At 43.4% G+C, this 22,805-nt stretch overlaps 2 protein-coding genes across 2 annotated transcripts; both read left to right on the top strand.

The window, feature by feature from the left end:
* The first annotated feature begins 614 nt into the window (after positions 1 to 614).
* Positions 615 to 1,574, top strand: LOC100514214 (olfactory receptor 7G1-like). Its single transcript, XM_021085504.1, has one exon. The coding sequence runs from the start codon at positions 636 to 638 to the stop codon at positions 1,572 to 1,574; it is 939 nt and encodes a 312-aa protein (XP_020941163.1). The 5' UTR covers positions 615 to 635.
* A 16,080-nt stretch (positions 1,575 to 17,654) lies between these two features.
* On the top strand, positions 17,655 to 18,605 carry LOC100737876 (olfactory receptor 7G1-like). Its single transcript, XM_005652842.2, has one exon. It carries the CDS (start codon positions 17,667 to 17,669, stop codon positions 18,603 to 18,605), a length of 939 nt encoding a protein of 312 aa, XP_005652899.1. The 5' UTR covers positions 17,655 to 17,666.
* The last annotated feature ends 4,200 nt before the right edge of the window (positions 18,606 to 22,805 follow it).

The following is a 22,805-nucleotide window of genomic DNA, read 5'->3' as shown; positions in this document are numbered from 1 at the left end:
TGCATAAAATGATTAGAACCAAGGCATCCATTTGCCTCTCGCCTATCTTCCATCTTCTTGACATGTTCCCTTATATCTTTCCTGCAATCCTTAAAGAGCACCCACTCTGGAAGTCTCCTATTCTCTCTCCACAATAGCAAAGACTATTTTCCTCAACTGCAGGAATATGCTCATTTACAAACATGGTGATTGCATTTAACTTCCTTTTTACACTGGATTGGGGGAGGAAGCTTTGGCAATTTCACAATATGTTCCAATTCTGGGTTTTCAACACAACTTTGTATTATCTCTGTTTCCAGGCTATCAGGTATATGGGGAAGGAGGTGGCACTCCAGATGAGTGCATCAGGCTGACTATCTGTTTCTCTTAATAAAGTTACCAAATTTTTTAAATAATCAGAATAGCATAGATAGTGTAATTTTTTTAAATGACCATTCTGAACTCTTTCCGGAATTAATGAATATTGACACACTGCATGATTAACCTCAGGTCTTTTTTCAAAATAACAAAATAACATGCACATGGGAGGCATCCCTCCATTCAATTTCTTCCCTTCCTGAGCTGATGTGTGCCTAAGATGATATTCCTATGGATGACCTAGGAACCACATCTTTTCCATCAGATTCATCAACAACATGGACCCCAGAAACCAAACAGATGTTTCAGAGTTTCTTCTCATGAGATTGACAGAGGATCCAGAATTGAAGACCATCTTCTTCAGATTGTTCCTGTCCATGTACCTGGTCACTGTCCTGGGAAATCTGCTCATTGTCCTAGCTGTCATCTCTGACTCCCACCTCCACACTCCCATGTATTTCTTTCTCTCCAATCTGTCCTTCACAGATATCTGTTTGAGCACAACCATGATCCCAAAGATCCTGGTGAACATCCGGGCTCAGAATCAGAGAATCTCTTATGCAGGTTGCATCACCCAGATCTGCTTTGTCCTGACTTTTGTTTGTTGGGAAAGTTTTCTCCTTTTAGTAATGGCCTATGATCGCTATGTGGCCATTTGTCACCCACTGAGATATACAATCATCATGAACCCCCGGCTCTGTGGTCTGCTGACCCTACTCTCCTTGTTCATTAGCATTGCAGATGCCCTGCTCCACAGTCTGATGGTGCTGCAACTGTCCTTCTGCACAGACCTGGAAATCCCCCTCTTCTTCTGTGAAGTTGTTCAGGTCATCAAGCTGGCCTGTTCTGATACCCTCATCAATAACATCCTGATCTATCTTGCAGCTGGGGTACTTGCTGGTGTTCCCCTTTCTGGAATCATTTTCTCTTACATTCAAATTGTTTCCTCTATTTTGAGAATGCCATCATCAGGTAGAAAGTACAAAGCTTTTTCCACCTGTGGGTCTCACCTCTCAGTTGTATCCTTGTTCTATGGGACAGCTTTTGGGGTGTATATTAGTTCTGCAGTTACTGACTCTTCCAGGAAGACTGCAGTGGCTTCCTTGATGTACACTGTGGTCACTCCCATAATGAACCCCTTCATCTACAGCCTGAGGAACAGAGACATGAAAGGAGCTTTGAAGAAACTCATTAGTAAGGTACTTAGATTTTTGTGATTGTGTCATTGGATTTGGGATGGGTTCACCAGAACACCTCAAAGTAAAAGGAATACTACTGATCTATAATGCCTAACTCTTTCATCACCAGATTCTTATATGAATGGATAACTATAAATAATAGAAAATAGATGACTAGATAGGTGATGGATAAGTGCATTTTAACTTAGTGTTGAAACTGGACTTACTCCTTTTTTTATCAGCACTGTGATTTTGCAACACACGATTTCCATTCTCTAAGGAGTCCATGTTTCTACAGCCAGAGTCCATGGAAGTGGAATCTGAGGCAGATGCTTTTGATACAGTGATTTTGTGGGGATAGTTCTCAGCACAGGGGAAGTGGGAAAAGGTAGATAGGTCAGGGGATGGATTTAAACAAGCCTGTGGTCCACATGGATCCTGGCTCAAATATATATATACAAATATAAAAATAAACAACTCTGTGGTCATAGCAGAGACTAGATTCTGCTTCATTCCATGGATAGCAACATAGGAATTTCACCCTAGAATTAAGCCTACTGTGAGATAAGGTAGTTGATTTTTCTGCCTCAGTTCAGGAATTTCTAAGACTGGTCACTAGGAAACTGCACATGTGTGGGCCAATATTTGTATCCACAATACTCAGCTTCATCATCAGTAAATTTGCCACGATTCAGTTATCTCAGTGATTTGAAATGATTAGGATGTGTTTGAACTTGATCAGTGAGGAAAACTTTCTTTCTAATAGGAGAAAGTAATTTGGAGTCTAATATACTCAAACAATATAGACACTCATATTTAATTACAGAGATTTCGGTGGTAGAAAATATGCAGGATCAGGAGAGATCATTCATTCTTCCATGAAGTGGCTCCATGCTAGGGCTGATTCCCCTCAGGGACCCAGGTGGCTGCAACAGATACAGGCATCAATCTAGACATGATTCCCAGAGACAAAACAATTCTGACTGTCCTTCCCTGGGTCTGCTGTTAATTCGGGTCTGTTAATAATTGTTATTTCCATGGCATCATTCATTGCTGAGACCAGCTCAGCAGGATGGGGCTGAAGAACTGGTGCTGTGGAACTTAAGGAAAAAAATTTTAACATAAAACAAGACACAGAGACATTTACCTTAAACAAAGGTGGGAACCGGGGGACTCAAGGTCTCAGGGACCAAGAGCTCTGTCTCAAGAGACCACATTGCTTTTATTGTGCTCTTGAGGATTACCTCAAGTGAAAAGGGGGTTGTAGGTACAGGATATAGGGTTTTTTTAATTATTTTAAAAGTCTCTTAGCTGGTAGATGGTTAAACTTTTACTCTAAACTTTAGGCATTTAAGAATCATTAGCATTTGAGTTAGCTATCTATGCATAGCATTTCAGAGACTCCTCACTGTGCTTCCGCAAATGGCATGCCTATTTGTGGCAACCCTGTGTGCCTAGGTTGGCACCTTTGTTCTCTTTTCTAATGCATATTCTGTTAATGACCACTCATAAACCACTTGGTCGTGAGGTTCCTCTTTCTCTTATTCTTTAGAGGACATATCATGCTTGTGCAAAATGCGTGCCAATCTGCACAGGTCTGGTGTGCCTAGACCATTGTATTATGTCCTCATTCAGCTGACCCCATGAATAACCTATGCCTTTAGGTCTTTGTTCTTAAGCTTAAGTCACTTACCATCACCGTGACTGTTTCTCAAGCAGGAAGACGGGATAAAGGAAGGACAAGATGGGTTTTCAGCAAAGAGGCTAAGAAAATATTATAAAAACACGTCTCACAACAATTCATAAGTTATTTTACCTTCAATCTCATTGCTGAGAATAGGATCACATGCCATCTACACAGTTTAATTCCTGATATAGGGAAATGATTACTAGGAGGGTCTTACACTTACCACATAAGATACGGTGTGATTACTTCTGAAAAGTGAGCCTCCATAAGGTCTACATACACTTAGGACAATGTCAATAAAATTTAACTAGTATCATAGTGTTTTGTATCTTGCTTCTATCCTTACTTCTTATAATCCTATTGGTATCATGTATTTTTATCACTTACTTTGTTGCAGAAACCACAAAAACCATGGCAATGGAAGGAGACAAACAGCACTCGGAGATATGGAAAAGCAAGGTTTATTCAGCACCAGTGCGGGCTCAGAGGAGTCACCTCCAGAGTCTGAGCACCAGGTCTTTGTTCTCAGTAACTTTTATACACTACAAGGTCTTAATTTTCCCATGTAAGTCTCCCGGACCTCCCCCATCCCCAAGCAGACAGTGTTCCTCCCTAAGAAACTGAGCAAGCAAGGTTACAGAAGCGGAACTGATAAGCAATGCTGGGTACCTGATTAGCAGGGCTGCTGGCTTGGACAGAGAGTGCACAGTTGTTACATTATTACAAGAAGGGTGGCATAGTGATGAGCACAGCTGGAAAGGCTTGCAGCTGCCTTCTTAGCCAAAGGGGGGTTGTTCTTTAGTTAAAACTCCATTTCAACTTCACCTATTATATTTGTTTTCTTTTATTGTCATTTTGTTAGCCTTTTTCCCTGGTTTAATACAATAAAATAAATACTTATTAGACAAGCAGGGCAAAGGCTGTTAATAGTCTTCTGGCATCTTTTTTGTTGTTGTTGTTTTGAAATCTTCTCCTTAGCTTGTTTATAAAAATGTGTCTGGGGAGTTCCCATTGTGGCACAGCAGAAATTAATCCAACTGGGAACCATGAGGTTGCCAGTTCAATCCCTGGCCTTGCTCAGTGAGTTGAGGATCTGGCGTTGCTGTGAGCTGTGGTGTAGATCACAGATGAGGCTCGGATTCTGCGTTGCTGTGGCTGTGGCATAGGCCGGTAGCTGTAGCTCCAATTGGACCCCTAGCCTGGGAGACTCCATATGCCATGGGTGCGGCCCTAAAAAGACTAAAGACAAAAAAAAAAAAAAAAAAAAACATCGTGTAGTAAAATGCACTTTTTGTGTACTGTTCTTGGTATTTTAACTCATAGCGATTCTCACCACCACCACCACAACTCAGAATACAGATCATATACATCATCTGCCAAGAAACTACTTTGTGTTTCACTGTAGTTGCATGCTCCTTTGTCTTTGTGAAGAGTTCTGAACCACTGATCTGTTCTCCAACCCTAGGGTTTGTATTTTTTATAGTGGCCTATGAATAGAATCAGAGGTCACCACAACCTGTGCATAAATACTTATAGTGTCTCTATTCATAATTGCCCCAAACAAAAACAACCTACATGTACTTCCATAGAGAATGTATAGGTAAACCATGGCATGTCATTTTAATAGAAGATGGTAGAAGACAGCAGTAAAAACTATGAGGTATTGATACAGGCAACAACTTGTGTAATTCTCAAAGGCATTATGCTGAGTAAAATAAGACTCATGCAAAAAAAAAAAGCAAACTTTTTATTAAAGTGAAATGGAGTTTTAACTAAAGAACAACCCCCCCCCCCCCCCCCCGGCTAAGCTGTAAACCTTTCCAGCTGTGCTAATCACTATGCCACCCTTCTTGTAATAATGTAACAACTGTGCACTCTCTGTCCAAGCCAGCAGCCCTGCTAATCAGGTACCCAGCATTGCTTATCAGTTCCGCTTCTGTAACCTTGCTTGCTCAGTTTCTTAGAGAGGAACACTATCTGCTTGGGGATGGGGGAGGTCCGGGAGACTTACATGGGAAAATTAAGACCTTGTAGTGTATAAAAGTTACTGAGAACAAAGACCTGGTGCTCAGACTCTGGAGGTGACTCCTCTGAGCCCGCACTGGTGCTGAATAAACCTTGCTTTTCCATATCTCCAAGTGCTGTTTGTCTCCTTCCATTGCCACAGTTTTTGCAGTTTCCGCAACATTTTGGTGCATTGGCCGGGAAGCCGACAACCGAGCTGGCCTCTTGTGCCACCATTGTCGGGGAACCGGGGGAGGCCACGGTCGCCAGCCCAGTGACAGTTGGATAGCACGCACCGGCCATTTTGTCAGATCCAGACCCTCACTCGGGCCATGGCCTTGGCCCACACCATTTCCCGAATGGACTCAGAAGGAAAGTGGAAACAGGTCCCTGGACAGGACGTCAGACTAGTGAGTGCCCCGGGGACATCTGCCCAAGTTAGGACCTGCCATACAGCGGAAGGAGAGACTGATCACCTTTCAGTGACCAAAGGGTCACTCAGGTCAGGGTTTGCTCCCTTGGGATCGGGAGGCTTGTCAATTCTGGTGTGTGTGTGTGTGTGAGTGACTGGAGAGAATGAGAGCCCATGCTCCACCATCTTTGGACTACGGAGCCAGAGTGAGTCCTAACCTGCAGTTCCGCGGCGACCCTCATACGGCTTATGGTGGCCCTCTTTGGGGGGATCCTGACGTTGGGGTTTATACAGTCCCACCTATGCTAAGAGGTACCTGAAATATCTCCTCCAGGGGAGCGGTCAGGCAGACGAAGCGATTGTTACCTGAGGCCTTGTCCTCACTGTTTGTCTTGCGTCACCGGCACAGGGTGGGACTTCACACAATGGGTAAATCAGCTTCCAAGCCCACTGTCTTAAAGTGTACGGTTAAGAATTTTAAGAAAGGATTTTCTAGAGATTATGGTGTTAAACTGAGTCCTGGAAAACTGTGTACCCTCTGTACCCTAGAGTGGCCCTCCTTTGGTGTTGGCTGGCCTCCGGAAGGGACCTTAGATGTGTTCACAGTTACAGCAGTATATAATGTTATAACAGGAGACCCTGGACACCCAGACCAATTTCCGTATATTGATCAATGGTTGGAAATTGCCTATTTGAGGCCCCCATGGGTTCGGTTCTGCACCACAGACTACGGACAGTGTAGGGTGCTAGTAGCCCAGTCCAAGAAGAAAACCTTGTCTCAAAAGAAGGTGCCACCTATTTATCAAGGGGAACCTGAGGACTTGCCCCCTATGCCACCACCTTATGTGCTGCTGGCCCCACCTCCAGGAACCGAAGGTCCCCAGATGCCAGATAGCCCACCACCTTCTGTTTCTCCTCCTCCTTCTGCTTCTGAAGTTCCTGAGGCGATATCACCCCCGCAGCCAGATTCTCCAGAACCTATGAGCAGGTGTCTCTGGTCAGCTCAGGGAGCAGCCACTCCAGCATTGCAAATGCCCCTACGGGAGACACAGGAACCACAGCAAGTCGCCCCCGATGGGACCATAAAAGAGGGGGGATGTTTTTATTATTTCCAGCCCTTTTCCACTGCCGATCTCCTTAACTGGAAACACCATACTCCCTCATATTCTGAAAAGCCTCAGACGCTGATTGATCTCTTGGAATTCATTTTCCAGACACACTGTCCCACCTGGATAGACTGCCAGCAACTCCTTTTTACTCTATTTGACACTAAAGAGCACTGGTGAATTGTAACAGAAGCCCAAAAATGGTTTCAGGCCAATGCGAGGGGTCGAACAGACTTGACAAACTGGGTAAGAAAAGCCTTCCCAAAAGAAAACCCCCACTGGGACTATGACACTAAAGAAAAAAAACATAACCTAGAGAAGTACCGGCAGGCCTTCCTACAGGGGACAAAAGCTGGGGCTAAAAAGCCCACTAATATAGCTAAGATCAGTGAGATACTACAAGAGCCAAATGAAAGCCCAGCCAAATTCTATGAGAGACTATGTGAGGCTTTCTGAATCTACACCCCTTTTGATCTCGAGGCCCCTGAGAACCAACGGATGATAAATGCTGCCTTTGTGGGACAAGCCCAATCAGATATCTGTAAAAAGCTACAGAAATTAGAAGGATTTGCAGGAGAGAATCCACTAAACTGTTGAAAATAGCCAACAAGGTTTTTATTAACCAAGACCAGGTGGGCCGCTGTGATGCAGAAAAGAGAATGAAACAAAAAGTGACACTTCTGGTAGCCGCCCTGTCAAAACCGGTGCACCCAGTGGGACCACCCCATAGGGGACAAGGCACAAGGCCAGGGAAAAGTAGTCTCCTGGAACATGACCAATGTGCTTACTGCAAAGAAAAGGGACATTGGAAAAATGAATGTCCCAACCGTCCTGAGAAAAAGACCAAGGCCCCACCAACCGGTACTGATCTGGGCCATTCAGCACCAACCTGATCATCCTAGCTGAGTCTGATTAGGGGGGACCAGGCTCTCTCCAACTGGGCCCCCGAGAGCCTATGGTCAGAATTCAAGTAGGGGGCCACCCCATAGACTTTATGGTTGACACAGGTGCTGAACTTTCTGTGGTTACACAACCTGTGGCTCCCCTCTTGGGGAAAGAAACCACCATTGTTGGGGCCACAGGTAACTAAACCCACAGGTCCTTCTGCGGTCCTTGATGATGTCGGTTAGGAGGCCATGAAGTAATACATGAATTTCTTTACCTGCCTGACTGCCCAGTCCCCCTAATGGGAAGAGACCTGCTGGCTAAAATGGGGGCACAAATTTCCTTTTCTACTGACGGATTGGCCCAACTTAAATTGACAGAACCCCCCTCTCCTTTAATCATGGCTCTTGCTGTAAAAAGGGAAGTGGAATGGCGCTTGTACTCTTCCCCTTCAGAAATGGGAACCATTCCCCCAGAACTAGAGACTAAATACCCATTGGTTTGGGCTGAAGGAAACCCACCAGGACTGGCAAAACACCACACTCCTGTCTTAATTGAGCTAAAACCCAGAGCTCAACCGGTAAAGCTACGGCAATACTCAATTCCCAGAGAAGCTCGACTGGGAATCCAGGTTCACCTGGATAGGCTGCTTCAGCACGGACTGTTAATAAAATGTCAGTCCCCTTAGAACACCCCTTTACTGCCAGTGAAAAAACTGGGAACACAGGACTACTGCCCAGTACAGGAGTTGAGAGCCATAAATAAAGCAACAGTCACATTACACCCATCCGTCCCTAACCCATATACCCTGCTAGGGCTGACCCCCTCCACTGCTGAGTGGTTTACTTGCCTGGACTTAAAAGACGCTTTTTTCTGCCTCTGGGTGGCACCTGCCAGTCAGCCCTTGTTTGCTTTTGAATGGGAGAATCCACCTACAGGGACAAAGGAACAGCTCACCTGGACTAGACTCCCACAAGGATTCAAAAACTCTCCCACTCTTTTTAGCGGTGCCTTAGCTGCTGACCTGGCTAAATTTCCTGGACAAAAACTGGGCTGTGTTTTGCTACAGTATGTTGATGACCTCTTACTAGCTGGCACCACGGAGACTCAGTGCCTAGAGGGAACAAGAGCTCTCCTTTCCCTACTGATGGAGGCAGGGTATCGGGTATCAAAGAGAAAGGCACAAATCTGCAAAAAACAAGTCAGGTATCTGGGCTTCAACATCATGCAGGGTCTATGAATGCTGGGGACTGAAAGAAAGCAGGCAGTTTGTGCCATTCCTGTCCCTACCACCCGCCGGAAGGTTCGTGAGTTCCTAGGGGCAGCAGGATTCTGCTGGATATGGATCCCCGGGTTTTCAGACCTGGCCAGACCTCTGTATGAGGCTCTAAAAGGGGAAGAAAAGGCTCCCCTTGAATGGGGACCAAACCAGGAGACAGCATTTCAGACAATCAAAACCAAACTCACTGAGGCTCCAGCCTTGGGACTTCCTGATGTAACCAGAGAATTTAACCTTTTTGTTCATGAGAAAAATGGGATGGCTTTGGGAGTCTTAACTCAAAAATTTGGGCCTTGGCAGAGGCCAGTGACACATCTGTCTAAACAAATTGACTCAGTTGCTGCCAGATGGCCTCTCTGCCTCCGAGCGCTGGCAGCTACCACCTTGTTGGTAAGAGAGGCTGACAAGTTGACCCTGGGACAAAACCTCAATGTTAAAGTCCCACACTCAGTTGTAACCCTAATGGATACGGGGGGCCACCATTGGCTCACACATGCACGAATGACTCAATATCAAGGGTTACATGTGAAAATCCAAGGGTAAAATTGGAGGTTGTACGAACTCTGAACCCAGCTACTTTTCTGCCAGATGAAGCAGGGCCCCCAGACCATAACTGCCTGGAGGTACTAGATGAGGTGTTTTCCAGCAGGCCTAACTTGACTGATAAACCCCTCCAAAATCCTGACCTGGTTTTATATACTGATGGCAGCAGCTTTATGGAGGATAGAAAAAGGATGGCAGGATATGCTGTGGTATCTGACTTAAAAGTGATAGAAGCAGAGGTGCTTCCTCAAGGCTGGTCAGCACAGAGAGCAGAATTATGGGTCTTAATCAGAGCACTGGAACTCAGCTGAGACCAGCGAGTTAATATCTATACCAACTCATGATATGCCTTTGCAACTTTACATGTCCATGGAGCCTTATATAAAGAGAGAGGGCTCCTCACTGCTGAAGGAAAAGGAATTAAAAACTAGGCTGAAATCTTAAAGCTCCTAGAGGCAGTATGGGAACCTAAAGAAGTTGCAGTTACCCACTGTAAAGGCCACCAAAAGGGGGATGACCCAGTGACAAAAGGAAACCGTAGTGCTGATGCAGCTGCCAGACAGGCAGCCCTGGGACAACAGCCAGACAAACCTAAGGTCTTGCTGGCCCCAAAAGTGCCAGCTGTCCCCAAATATTCTCCAGAGGAAGAAAAATGGATAAGGGAGGAAGGAGGAACTAAAACTAAAACGGGGTGGTGGGTCACACGGGACCACCGAGTTTACATTCCAGAACAGCTGGCCTACAAACTAGTCCTCCAAGAACATGAGCTAACCCACATGGGCAAAACTGCCTTAGAGACCCTACTGGGCCGGTACTATCTCATTGCTCATCTTCCTGCACTCTGCTCCTCTGTCTCCCAAAGATGCAGAAACTGTTTACAGAATAATGCCCATCAGGGGCCCCACAGACCAGCTGGGGCACAGCACTGCAGACTGTCCCCATTTGAGGATATGGAAGTGGACTTTACTGAGGTCACCCCTAGTAAGGGGTACAAATATTTACTAGTTTTTATCTGTATTTTTTCAGGATGGGTAGAGGCCTTCCCTACCCAAACTGAAAAGGCAAGGGAAGTAACCAAGGCACTCCTGAGAGACATTATTCCCAGATAGGGAATGCCTCTGACCATCGGGTCAGATAATGGACCGGCATTTGTGGCCGAAACAGTACAACAGGTGGCAAAAGCTTTACAGATCTGATGGAAACTACATTCTGCTTATCGCCCTCAAAGTTCAGGGAAAGTAGAACGCATGAACCGAACCCTTAAACAGACCCTGGCAAAGTTATGTCAGGAAACTGGCTTGCCCTGGATAGGCATGTTGCCGGTGGCCCTCTTAAAAGTGAGATGCTCACCCCAAGCGGGAATAGGATTCTCGCCATTTGAAATCTTATTTGGAAGGCCACCTCAACTAATCAGTTTAAAAGGAAACACCAGGGAGTTGGGAATTACATAAACAATTACAAGGACTGGGGCTCACTATTTCTCGGATACATAGATGGGTCACAGAATACCTGTGTCCTTAGGTGTAACAGTACACCCCCACAAGCCGGGGGACCAGGTGTAGATAAAGGACTGGAAAAAGGAGCCTTTGAGGCCAGTATGGAAGGGCCCCTATACTGTAATTCTAACCACCCCCACTGCTCTTAAAGTAATAGGAATAGATGCTTGGATCCATCATTCTAGAGTAAAACCAGCTGGCCCAGCTGACAACCATGGAGAGTGGGAGACGGCCCTCAATCCAGAGAGACCTCTTCGCCTGACAATACAGAGAAGGAGACAATGATCTCAAAGCCCTGCTCTGACCACACTGGAAGCTGGTCAGTCAACGCACGGCTGAAGCTTGAGGAATCGGCAGCCTGGTAAAATAAACTGCCTTACCTCCCTTCCACAAGAGACTCTCTAACTGCCATATACTGTTATCTTATGACCAACATGTATGTTTGCTGCCTGTTGCTGTTAATCTGGTCCCCTTTGGTTCTGCCAGGATCCATGTCCTCATGTGACCCATGCATTCGAGTGATCCGATCAGATCAAGGGGTTACATGGACTTTGCTTTACTCCACTCATTTCTCCTGTTCTGGAGAAATTCATGGAAGTTGTACTCACAACAGGACCACTTATTCTATCTGTCAACAGGGGGACCAATATACTTGCTTTGATCCACGATACTCACCAACTGAGGAATGGTTAGAAGTCCAGCGCTCTCATAAATCAGGGCAGCTAATTAATCAGACCCAAATTACCAACCCCAATTTGCCAGTATCAATATTTGTTGATGCCTGTGAAGCTATGAATGGGTCATGGACTTCTACTAGACCATGTGGAAGCCCATCATGGGAAAGAAAATATAGGCTCCAGCATAAATATATGTGCTGGGGGACCACCTGGAGTGGTTGCCATAAATGCACTTACTGGAGCTGCGTGGCCTGGGCAACCTGGAATAAGGGAGACAAAACAGCTGTCCTTCAAAAGGGTACAGCCCCTCCAGACTGCCAGACTAAAGCTTGTAACCCAGTTAATTTCACTATTTTCAATTCCAGTGAGCCCAAATGGAAGGAGGGTTTCAAAATAAGCATTCGCATTGACGGAAGAGGCCTTGACCCTGGAGCTGTGCTACATTTCCAGAGAATCACGTTTGCGCTCCAAGCTGCCTCTCACAGCATCTTTCATTCCTTTTACGAAGAGATAAGAAACACCCCACCTCCCATTCTGGCCACAACTAAGAACTTGTTCTTAGCCCTGGCAGAAACTATTGCACAAACATACTCTATGTATGTGGGGGAACTAACACAGGAGACCACTGGCCTTGGCAAGCCAGAGAACTGGACCCATTAGAGCCTCATAATGAGGCTCACCAATGGGGCATGGCTCCTCAAAACTGCTATTATAGGGAAAAATTGTCTTGCGAGGCGGGGAGGATGGTTTAATGTTTCAGTTGGAAGCCTAACATGTTTAGGCCTAAGGTATTATAATCTGACTGCCCGAAAGACTCAGTGGTGGTCATCCTCCAATTTCTCAGAGCCCAAACCTAATCCTTCATCTAAATTTTCCCTCCTTTGACAAGCATGGAAATATATCAGTGCTAATATCCAGTGGTGGGCACCAAAGGGATTATATTGAATTTGTGAAAAAATGGCCTATTCCATACTCTCCCCCAATTGGGCTGGGGCATGTGTACTGGGAACAATCAGACCTTCCTTCTTTCTGCTCCCGCTGTCACTAGGGGAGCAACTGGGAGTTCCTATATATAGGGCACAGGGTGCCCAGAGAGACCGGAGGGCTCTCCAAATTGGAGACTGGAAAGATGATGAATGGCCCCCAGAATGGATAATTCAATATTATGGGCCTGCCACCTGGGCAGAGGATGGCTCTTGGGGATATCACACCCCTATCTATATGCTGAACCACATCATCAGACTACAGGCGGTTTTGGAACTTATAACAAATGACACTGCAAGGGCCTTGACTATATTGGCCCAACAACAAATTAAAATGCACAGTACAATCTACCAAAATTGCTTGGCCTTAGATTATTTACTTGCTTCTGAAGGAGGGGTTTGTGGAAAATTTAACTTAAGTAATTGCTGTCTACAAATAGATGACACTGGAAAGGTGGTAAAAAAAAAAATTGCTGACCGCATGAATAAACTAGCCATGTACCTGTACAAACTTGGAAAGGATGGGATGCAGACAGTCTTTTTGGTAAATGGTTCTCTTGGTTGGGAGAAATTAAGACAATGGTCAGAATAATCATGGTTATACTCGCAGGGTGCCTACTTATTCCCTGCCTGTACCTCTCCTGATAAATATTATAAAAGATTTTATAAGAACCATGGTTGAAAGAAAAACAGCCTCCCACCTGCTACTTATTAGAGGCTACCAAAGGGTCATGACTGATGATGATCTGTAAAGGGTGCAGATGCACCCTGAACATCAAGAGGGGGGAATGAAATGGAGTTTTAACTAAAGAACAACCCCCCCCCCCGGCTAAGCTGTAAACCTTTCCAGCTGTGCTAATCACTATGCCACCCTTCTTGTAATAATGTAACAACTGTGCACTCTCTGTCCAAGCCAGCAGCCCTGCTAATCAGGTACCCAGCATTGCTTATCAGTTCCGCTTCTGTAACCTTGCTTGCTCAGTTTCTTAGAGAGGAACACTATCTGCTTGGGGATGGGGGAGGTCCGGGAGACTTACATGGGAAAATCAAGACCTTGTAGTGTATAAAAGTTACTGAGAACAAAGACCTGGTGCTCAGACTCTGGAGGTGACTCCTCTGAGCCCGCACTGGTGCTGAATAAACCTTGCTTTTCCATATCTCCGAGTGCTGTTTGTCTCCTTCTGTTGCCACAGTTTTTGCAGTTTCCACAACAAAAGTATATTTGATTTACAACATTGTGCCAATTTCTACTGTACAACAAAGTGACCCATTAATATTCATATATATACATAAATATGCATACATTCTTTTTCTTATATTATCTTCCACCACGTTCTATCCCAAGAGACTGGATAGAGTTCCCTGTGCTATACAACAGGACCTCATTGCTTATCCATTCTAAATGTAATAGTTTGCATATACCAACCCCAAACTCTCCATCCATCCCACTCCCTATCCCCTCCCCCATGGCAACCATAAGTCTGTTCTCTATGACTGTTAATCTGTCTGTTTTGTGGATAAGTTCATTTGTGCCATATTTTAGATTCCACATATAAGTTATGTCATAATGTATTTGTCTTTCTCTTTCTGACTTCACTTAGTGTGAGAATCTCTAGTTGCATCCATGCTGCAGCAAATGGCATAATTTTGTTCTTTTTATGGCTGAGTAGTGTTCCATTGTATGTATGAATTACATCTTCTTAATCCATTCATCTGTTGATAGACAGTTAGGTTGTTTCCATGTCTTGGCTGTTGTGAATAGTGTTGCAATGAATATAGGGGTGCATGTATCTTTTCAAATTATACTTTTGTTCAGATATATGCCCTTATTTTCAAATTCTTTTAGAATCATATTATTCCTGGAGTTCCCATTATGGCTCAGCGGAAGAAAATCTGACTAGTATCCATGAGGACGCAGGTTCAGTCCCTGGCCTTGCTTAGTGGATTAAAGATCCAGCATTGCCATTAGCTGTGGTGTGGCCCACAGATGCGGCTTGGGACTGGCATTGCTGTGGCTGTGGTGTAGGCTGGCAGCTACATCTCAGATTTGACCCCAGCTTAGGAACCTCCATATGCCACAGGTGTGGCCCTAAACAAACAAACAAACAAAGAGGAATCATATTATTCCTTGGTTATTTACAATGTGAATTGTAGATTCATTTTAATTGTTATATTTCCACCTCTATCTCTTTCCATTTATGTGCTCACACTTTAACATCTAACAGATTAACAGCTGCCCTTACCAATCACTAGTCCTATAGCCTTGAATTCAGACTGGTAACTAATCCCTGCTGCTAAGAGATTTTGAGAATATCAAGAATCCAGCCATCAAACCATTAGGTAGCTTAGTTCAGGTCTGCCTTTTTTTTTTTTTGGCCACACATATGGCATGTGGAAGTTCCTAGGCCAGTGATCAAACCCCTGCCACAGCAGCAACCCAAGCTGTTGCAGTAACAACACAAGATCCGTAACCTGCTGCACCACAAGGGAACTCTCAGGCCTGCCTTTTGACATTTTCTGCTGGTCTAAGTTCATAGTCAGGGTCCCAGGCAGTGTCCACAACTCTTGTGTTCATTCATGTTTCTTTTTTCTTTTTTTCTTTTTTACAGCTGCACCTGTACAGCTGAACATTCCCAGGCTGGTGTCAAATCAGAGCTGCAGCTGCCAGCCTACACAACAGCCACAGCAACACCAGCTCTGAGCCATGTCTGTGACCTACACCCAGCTCATGGCACCACCGGATCCTTTAACCCACTGAGGCTAGGGAGAGAACCTCATGGATACGAGTCAGGTTTGCTACTGCTGAGCCACAATAGGAACTCCCTCCTTCACATTCTTAATAGCAATCTTCCACTTATGTTCTTGCCTTTTAAATTTTGCATCTCGGAGTTCCCATAATGGCTAAGTGGTTAACGAATCTGACTAGGAACCACGAGGTTGCGGGTTTGATCCCTGGCCTCGCTCAGTGGGTTGGGATCCAGTGTTGCCATGAGCTGAGGTGTAGGTCGCATATGTGGCTCAGATCCAGCATTGCTGTGGCCCCGGTATAGGCTGGCAAATACAGCTCGGATTAGACCCCTAGCCTGGGAACCTCCATATGCCACGGGTGCAGCCCTAGAAAAGACCACAAATAAATAAATAAATTTTACATCTCTATGCATTTTCTATTATTTTATGTGTTTGAAGAAAATGAGAGTAACTAAAACTAATGATGGTTTTAAAATATCAAGAAATTTGTAGTTTAAATTCATACAGTCATAGTGAACAATGAAGGGAATAAATTGATAGACACATGAAAGTATTTTTTTCTTTTTAGGGCCGCACCTGAAGTGTATGGAAGTTCCTGGACTGGGGGCGAATTGGAGTTGCAGCTGCAGGCTACAGCAATGCCAGATCTGAGCTGCATCTGCAACCTATGCCACAGCTTGCAGCCACACTGGATCCTTAACACACTGAGTGAGGCCAGGGATGGAGCCCACATCCTCAGGGATAGTGGTCAGGTTCATAACCTTCTGAGCCACAGGGAACTCCCTGAAAGTATTTTAATTAATATGAACGTGGAGGACAAGACAACCTATTAGAAATAGGTAAAATCTAACTGAATATACTGAGATTATACTTGCCCACTATTGTTTTGCCCAAACCTTATAACCTCTTGCAGCCCTACAAAAAATTAAGAAATGGACATGAGAAGACACAGATGCAGAAAAGTGGGGGTGTACACTGGCCCCATAGGATAAAGGACAAAGCCATCCTGAATTCTCCCACCTAGAGACTCAGTCTTATGGATTTGTGCTGTCTTGGGATCACAGTGACAATAAATTGCTCGGTTAATGAGGAGCTTTGGAAATTGAACCTCTAGGGTTACAGACATTAAAATCTGCTTCTGGCCACCACATTCAAAGATCCTTTTTCTGAAAGAAGCAGCACACCTGAAACTCCTACCATAAATGATCCCTCCTGCCCAGGAGCAAGGACTCATTCAGACCCCCCTTCTTCCTAAGGACAGATCTTCCATATGGTGCATCAGCAATGTCAAGCATCATTCCACTGGGATGTCAGCCAGGTAGCCTTATGTCCATTAGTGAATATTTAGAAATGAGGGCAGATATTTTCCTATAGGTTCATCCAGGGGAGGAAGTGAAGAGAGTACATACCATTGATGATTAGAAACAACTCTCCCTGCCTAATTTACATAGTCTTCACATTTTTTCTGTATTCTGCACCAATACGTAGGCCCTTCTCATTTACTAATATTGTATTCTCTGCTATGAAGTTAAGTATTTCTCCTGGATAGAAATCTGCCTGTTCAAAAACAGGGTGACTTTTTAAGACTTGCCTGGTATTTCTTTGTGTTCCTGTGATGGCAGAGCTGGGAGATAATTCACTAAAATTCACCTTAGCCTCTCTGGTTCTTGAAATATCTATGTACTATTTCTGTTCCTTTGTCCTGAGGTCACTGGGTTTCCAGGCAGAATCTACAACTTCCTCAATGGACTATCTCTCTTTACAAAAATCACCAATTGTTTTAAATGATCAGAATAACTCCAATAGATAGTGTAAGTAAACTATACAACCAAATCTTAAACTTGTCTGGACCTAATTGTTCATATTCTGCTTCAGAATTTCTTTAAGTAGCAGAAAAGTACATTCCTTTTTTCCCTCTCTGTGAGTCTCCCTCCATCCCCAAATGGTGTTTACCTCACAATAATCCTGTTGTTTCTGTGAATTTCCAAGACGGTAATTTAAAGTGAAGAATTTCCCCTCAACAAATTTGGGAGAGTATCACATTAGGCTAATGCTGCAGGTGAACTATTTCTAGTAGAAATAGTGAACTAGATCAGGGGGTGGCAGACCCTTTCTGTAACAAGATAGTAAGTATTTTGGGCTTAGTGAGTCTTAGTCTTTGTTGCAATTTTGTAGCACAAATGCAACCATAGCTAATAGGTAAATGGTGGGTGTGGCTCTGTTTCAGTAAGACAAAATCCTGCTGTTTGTCTAGGGACTGCACATTTCATTATTTTGTTGCCACATTTCTTTCATCAGATTCATTAACAACATGGAACCCAGAAACCAAACAGAGGTTTCAGAATTTCTTCTCATGAGACTGACAGAGGATCCAGAACTGAAGATCATCCTCTTCTGCCTGTTCCTATCCGTGTACCTGGTTACCATCCTGGGGAACCTGTTCATTGTCCTGGCTGTCATCTCTGACTCCCACCTCCACACCCCCATGTATCTCTTTCTCTCCAATCTCTCCTTCACTGACATCTGTTTGAGCACCACCACAATCCCAAAGATCCTGGTGAACATCCAGGCTCAGAATCAGAGTATCTCTTATGCAGGTTGTATCACCCAGATCAGCTTTGCCCTGACTTCTGCTTGTTGGGAAAATTTTCTCCTTGGAGCAATGGCCTATGACCGCTATGTGGCTATATGTCACCCACTTAGATACCCAGTCATCATGAACCCCCACTTCTGTGTTCTGCTGATTCTCCTCTCCTTGTTCATTAGTGCCATAGTTGCCCTGCTCCACAGTCTGATGGTGCTGCAACTGTCCTTCTGCACAGACCTGGAAATCCCCCTCTTCTTCTGTGAAGTTGTTCAGGTCATCAAGCTGGCCTGTTCTGATGCCCTCATTAATAATATTCTTCTTTATTTTGCAGTTAGCATATTAGGTGTCATCCCCCTTTCTGGAATTATTTTCTCTTATACTCAAATAGTCTCCTCTATTTTGAGAAAGTTATCAGTAGGTAAAAGGTATAAAGCTTTTTCTACCTGTGGATCTCACCTCTCAGCTGTTTCCTTATTCTATGGGACAGGTTTTGGAGTGTATATTTGTTCTGCAATTCCTCAATCTTCCAGGAAGACTGCAGTGGCTTCCTTGATGTACTCTATGGTCACTCCCATGCTGAACCCCTTCATCTACAGCCTGAGGAACAGAGACATGAAAGGAGCTTTGAAGAAACTCATGGGTGGGGTACCTTATTTTCTGTGATGTGGCCTTAGATTTGGGATAGGCACACTAGAATGAATCAAAGTTACAGAATACTAGTGAGCTAGAATGCCTAACTCTTTCATCATCAGGTTATTTTTCATTTGTTTGTTTGGTTGGTTTTTTGGTTTGGTTCATTGATTGAGTTATTTTTTGGCCCATGCTCATGGCATGTGGAAATTCCAAGGTCAGGGATCGAACCCACAGCATAGCAATGACCCAAGCCACTGCATTGACAATGCTGGATCCTTAACCTGTTGCAGCACAAGAGAATTCCACCAGGTTCTTTTTTTTTTTTTTTAGGTTCTTAAATGAATAGATAACATGACAGTTAATGCATTTTAAATTAAGGTTTAAACCCAGATTGTTCTTTGTCTAACTCTCTGATGTTTGAAACAAAATATCCATTCTCTAAGATGATGTTTTTGGTTGGGGCCCACAGTAGATGACTCTGAGGCAGAGGTTGGTGATGTAATAAATTTGTGGGGGATGCCTTAGCACAAGGGAAGTGGGAAAAAGTGGAGAGATGAAGGAAAGGATTTAAATAAGGCTGTGGTCATGCAGAGATAGATTCTGCTTGATTCCATGGAGAGCACCATGTGAAATGCACTCCAGATTTAAGCATCCTGGGAGACATGGTGGCTGATATTTCATACCCCAGTTCAGGAATCCCTGAGTCTGGTTCCTGGTAAATTGTACATGTGTGAGGCAACATTTGCAACAACCACATTACTCAGGTTCATGACCTATAAAAATGCTGTGATTAAAATTATCTCAGTAGTATGAAATGATCATGAGGTATCTGAACTTGATGAGTAAGGAAGTTTTTCTTCTAATCATAGAATCCTGGCTCTAATATGCTAATACAATAAATACAGCTGTTTTCCATTACAAGCACTTCAGATGTAGAAAAAGTGCATGAGCAGTAGAGATTCATTCATTCTTCAATGAAATGGCTTCATGCCAGAGCCACTTCCCCTCAGGGACTCAGCTAGCTGCAACAAAGGCAGGCATCATATCTAGACATGATTCCCAGAGACAAATAAGACTGACTCTTTTCCTGGGTCTACTGCTAATTGAAGGTCTGTTTATAATAGAAATTCCCATCAAGCATCACCCATAAGGTATCACCTTCAGTCTCATCACGGAGAATAGGATCGTATGCCACCTAAGTAATCTAATTCCTTATATGGGGAAAATGATTGCAGGGAGAACTTTGCACTTACTATTTGTAGTGTAATTATAGCTGGAAAGTGCATCTCCATAAAGACTACAGACTTAAAACAATCATTGAATGTAATTGATTTATCATTGATGTCATAGAGGACTTGATGTAGTCTTAAGGCTCTCATGCAAAAAAAAATTTTTGGGTGCACCCTCGGCACATGGAATTTCCTGGGCCTAAGATAAAATCCAAGCCATAGCTGTGACCTATATCAGAGCTGCTGTAATGCCAGATCCTTAACCCACTGGGCCACACCATGGATTGAACCCATGCTACAGCAAGAACCCAAGCCACTGCAGTGACAATTCAGGATCCTTAACCTGCTGCACCACAAGGGAATTCCTTTCGGTTTCTTTCCAGGCTTTATCTTCTGATTAATAGGTCTTTTATTTACCCCTGAGCCAAAATAACTTTTCTTAATTATTGTAGCACACAAGTAAGCTAAAAATACGTTTATCATGGTAACAAAGAAAGCCCCAGATCTGTTGATTATAATCAGAAGGTACATTGTGTCATAATTTGCCTGCTTCTCTAATTCACAACTTATGGTTAACATTGTTGATAATCAAGGATTATAGTTTTGGAGTTTCCGTTGTGGCTCAGTGGTTAACAAACCAGACTATCTATGAGGATGAGGGTAGATCCCTGGCCTCAATCAGTGGGTTAAGATTCCAGCATTGTCTTGAGCCCTAGTGTAGGTCACAGATGTGGCTCAGATCCCATGTTGCTGTGGCTGTGGTGTAGGCCAGCATCTGCAGCTCCAATTCAACCCCTAGCCTGAGAATTTCCATATGCCAAAGGTTCGGGCCTAAAAAGAAAAAATAAAGGGATTATAGTTTCAGTGAATAGTCCAATATAATGTGGGAAAAGTATTTAATCTACTATTTTGAAAAAAGCTGGTATCAAAATTCTTTAAAAGGAATATGAAGTGTCTATCTCATGTTCAGTCTATTTAAAAAATTGTGATAAAATGTATAACATAAAACTTGCAATTTTAATGATTTTTAAGTGTGGGATTTTGAAGCATAATTACACTTACAGTGTCATACAGCCATCACCACAATCTGTTTCCATATGTTTTTTGTCACTTCAAACTCTCTTCCTGCCATGGGTCCTGGCAAACTCTAGTCCACTGTCCCTACAAATGTTCCTACATTAGTCTAGATATTTCATGTAAGTGGATTCACACAAATACATATTTTTTCTTTTTCAACTTTTTTTTTTGTTTTGCAAAAACTTTCAAACATACAAAAAAGTTGAAAGAATGGTGTAATGAATACCCACTTACCCACTACCTACATTTAACAGTTAATATTTTGAAATATTTGTTTTATTGATCTAAGTATACTATTTTTTTCTTTTTCATCATGTTAAGATACACATAATGTAAAATTTATCATCTTAACCATTTTTAAATTTGCCACTTAGAAATTTTAAGTATAAGAACTTAATCATCTTGGACTTCCCGTTGTGGTGCAGCGGAAACAAATCTGACTAGGAACCATGAGGTTTCAGGTTCCAAACCTGGCCTCACTCAGTGGGTTAAGGATCTGACATTGCCTTGAGCTGTGGTATAGGTTGCAGACAAAGCTGGGATCTCATGTGGCTGTGGCTGTGGTGTAGGCTAGCAGTTGCAGGTCCAATTTGACCCCTAGCCTGGGAAACTCCATGTGCTACAGGTGCAGCCCTAAAAAGAAAAAAAGAAAAAAAAAAAGGAACTTAATCATCTTGCAAATCTGAAACTTTATTCCCTTTAAACAACAGCTCTCCTTTTCCCCCTCTTCCCAGTCCCTGGAAACCACTGTTCTCCTTTCTGTTTCCATGAGATTCAGTACCTTAGATACTTCGTATCAGTGACATTTGTGTTTTTCTGACTGACTTGTTTCACTTAGCCTAATGTTCCCAACTTTCATCCATGTGGTAGCACGTGGCAGAATTTCCTTCCTTCCCTGTATACACACATATATACACACATATGTATAATTACATTATTTATGTTCTTTCATCCACTGATGGACACTTGGATTGCTCCCACCTCCTGATTATTGTAAATCGTTCTCTTATGAATAAACATGTGGATATATCTCATAGAATCTTTATTTAAAATTTTTTAGACTCATTATATTTTATTTATTTATTTATTTATTTATTTTGTCTTTTGTCTTTTTAGGGCCGCGCCTCCAGCATATGGAGGTTCCCAGGCTAGGGGTCTACTCAGAGCTGTTGCTGCCAGACTACACTAGAGCCACAGCAGCACAGAATCCGAGCTGTGTCTGCAACCTACACCACAGTTCACAGCAATGCCAGATCCTTAACCCGCTGAGTGAGGCCAGGGATCGAACCTGAAACCTCATGGTTCCTAGTCAGATTCGTTTCCGCTGCGCCACGATGGGAACTCCGATTCATTATAATTTAAATTCACAGCTTCCTCTCCATCTTTAAGATTGCTCTCTATAGTCCTGTTTTAATCTTTCCAAAAGTTATTATTTTTTTGGCCATGCCCACAGCATGCAGAAGTTCTCCAGGCCAGAGATTGAACCTAAGCCACAGCAGTGAAAACGCCAGATGCTTAACCTGCTGTGCTACCAGGGAATTCCTCAAAAATATTTCTTTAAATTATTATACAATAAAATGCACTCTTTTGTGTACCACTTTTTGTATTTTAATTCATGTATCAATTCTTATAACTACCACTTCACTAAAAATACAGAGCGGTTGCATCATCCACCAATAAACTACATTGTATTGCACTGTAGTCACACACTCCTTTGTCTTAGCGTGTGAAGACAATCCATTGTGAAACAATGATCTGTTCTGCATCCTTATAGTTTTGTATTTTTCATAATGTTATATAATATGAACCATACCTCACCATAACCTGTCCATGAATAATTAGTATCTCTATTCATAGACGCTCAGTACAAGAACAACCCACACGTACTTCGATGGAGAATGCATAAGTAAACTGTAGTACATTG

Source organism: Sus scrofa, chromosome 2, assembly GCF_054392235.1.
Source record: "Sus scrofa isolate SSC_HxYL_T2T_F1_AM1 chromosome 2, Sscrofa_HxYL_maternal_Yorkshire_Landrace_v2.0, whole genome shotgun sequence".
In the NCBI taxonomy this organism is placed as follows: domain Eukaryota; kingdom Metazoa; phylum Chordata; class Mammalia; order Artiodactyla; family Suidae; genus Sus; species Sus scrofa.
The sequence above is the reverse complement of the archived record's forward strand: the minus strand, read 5'-3'. Positions and strand labels throughout refer to the sequence as shown.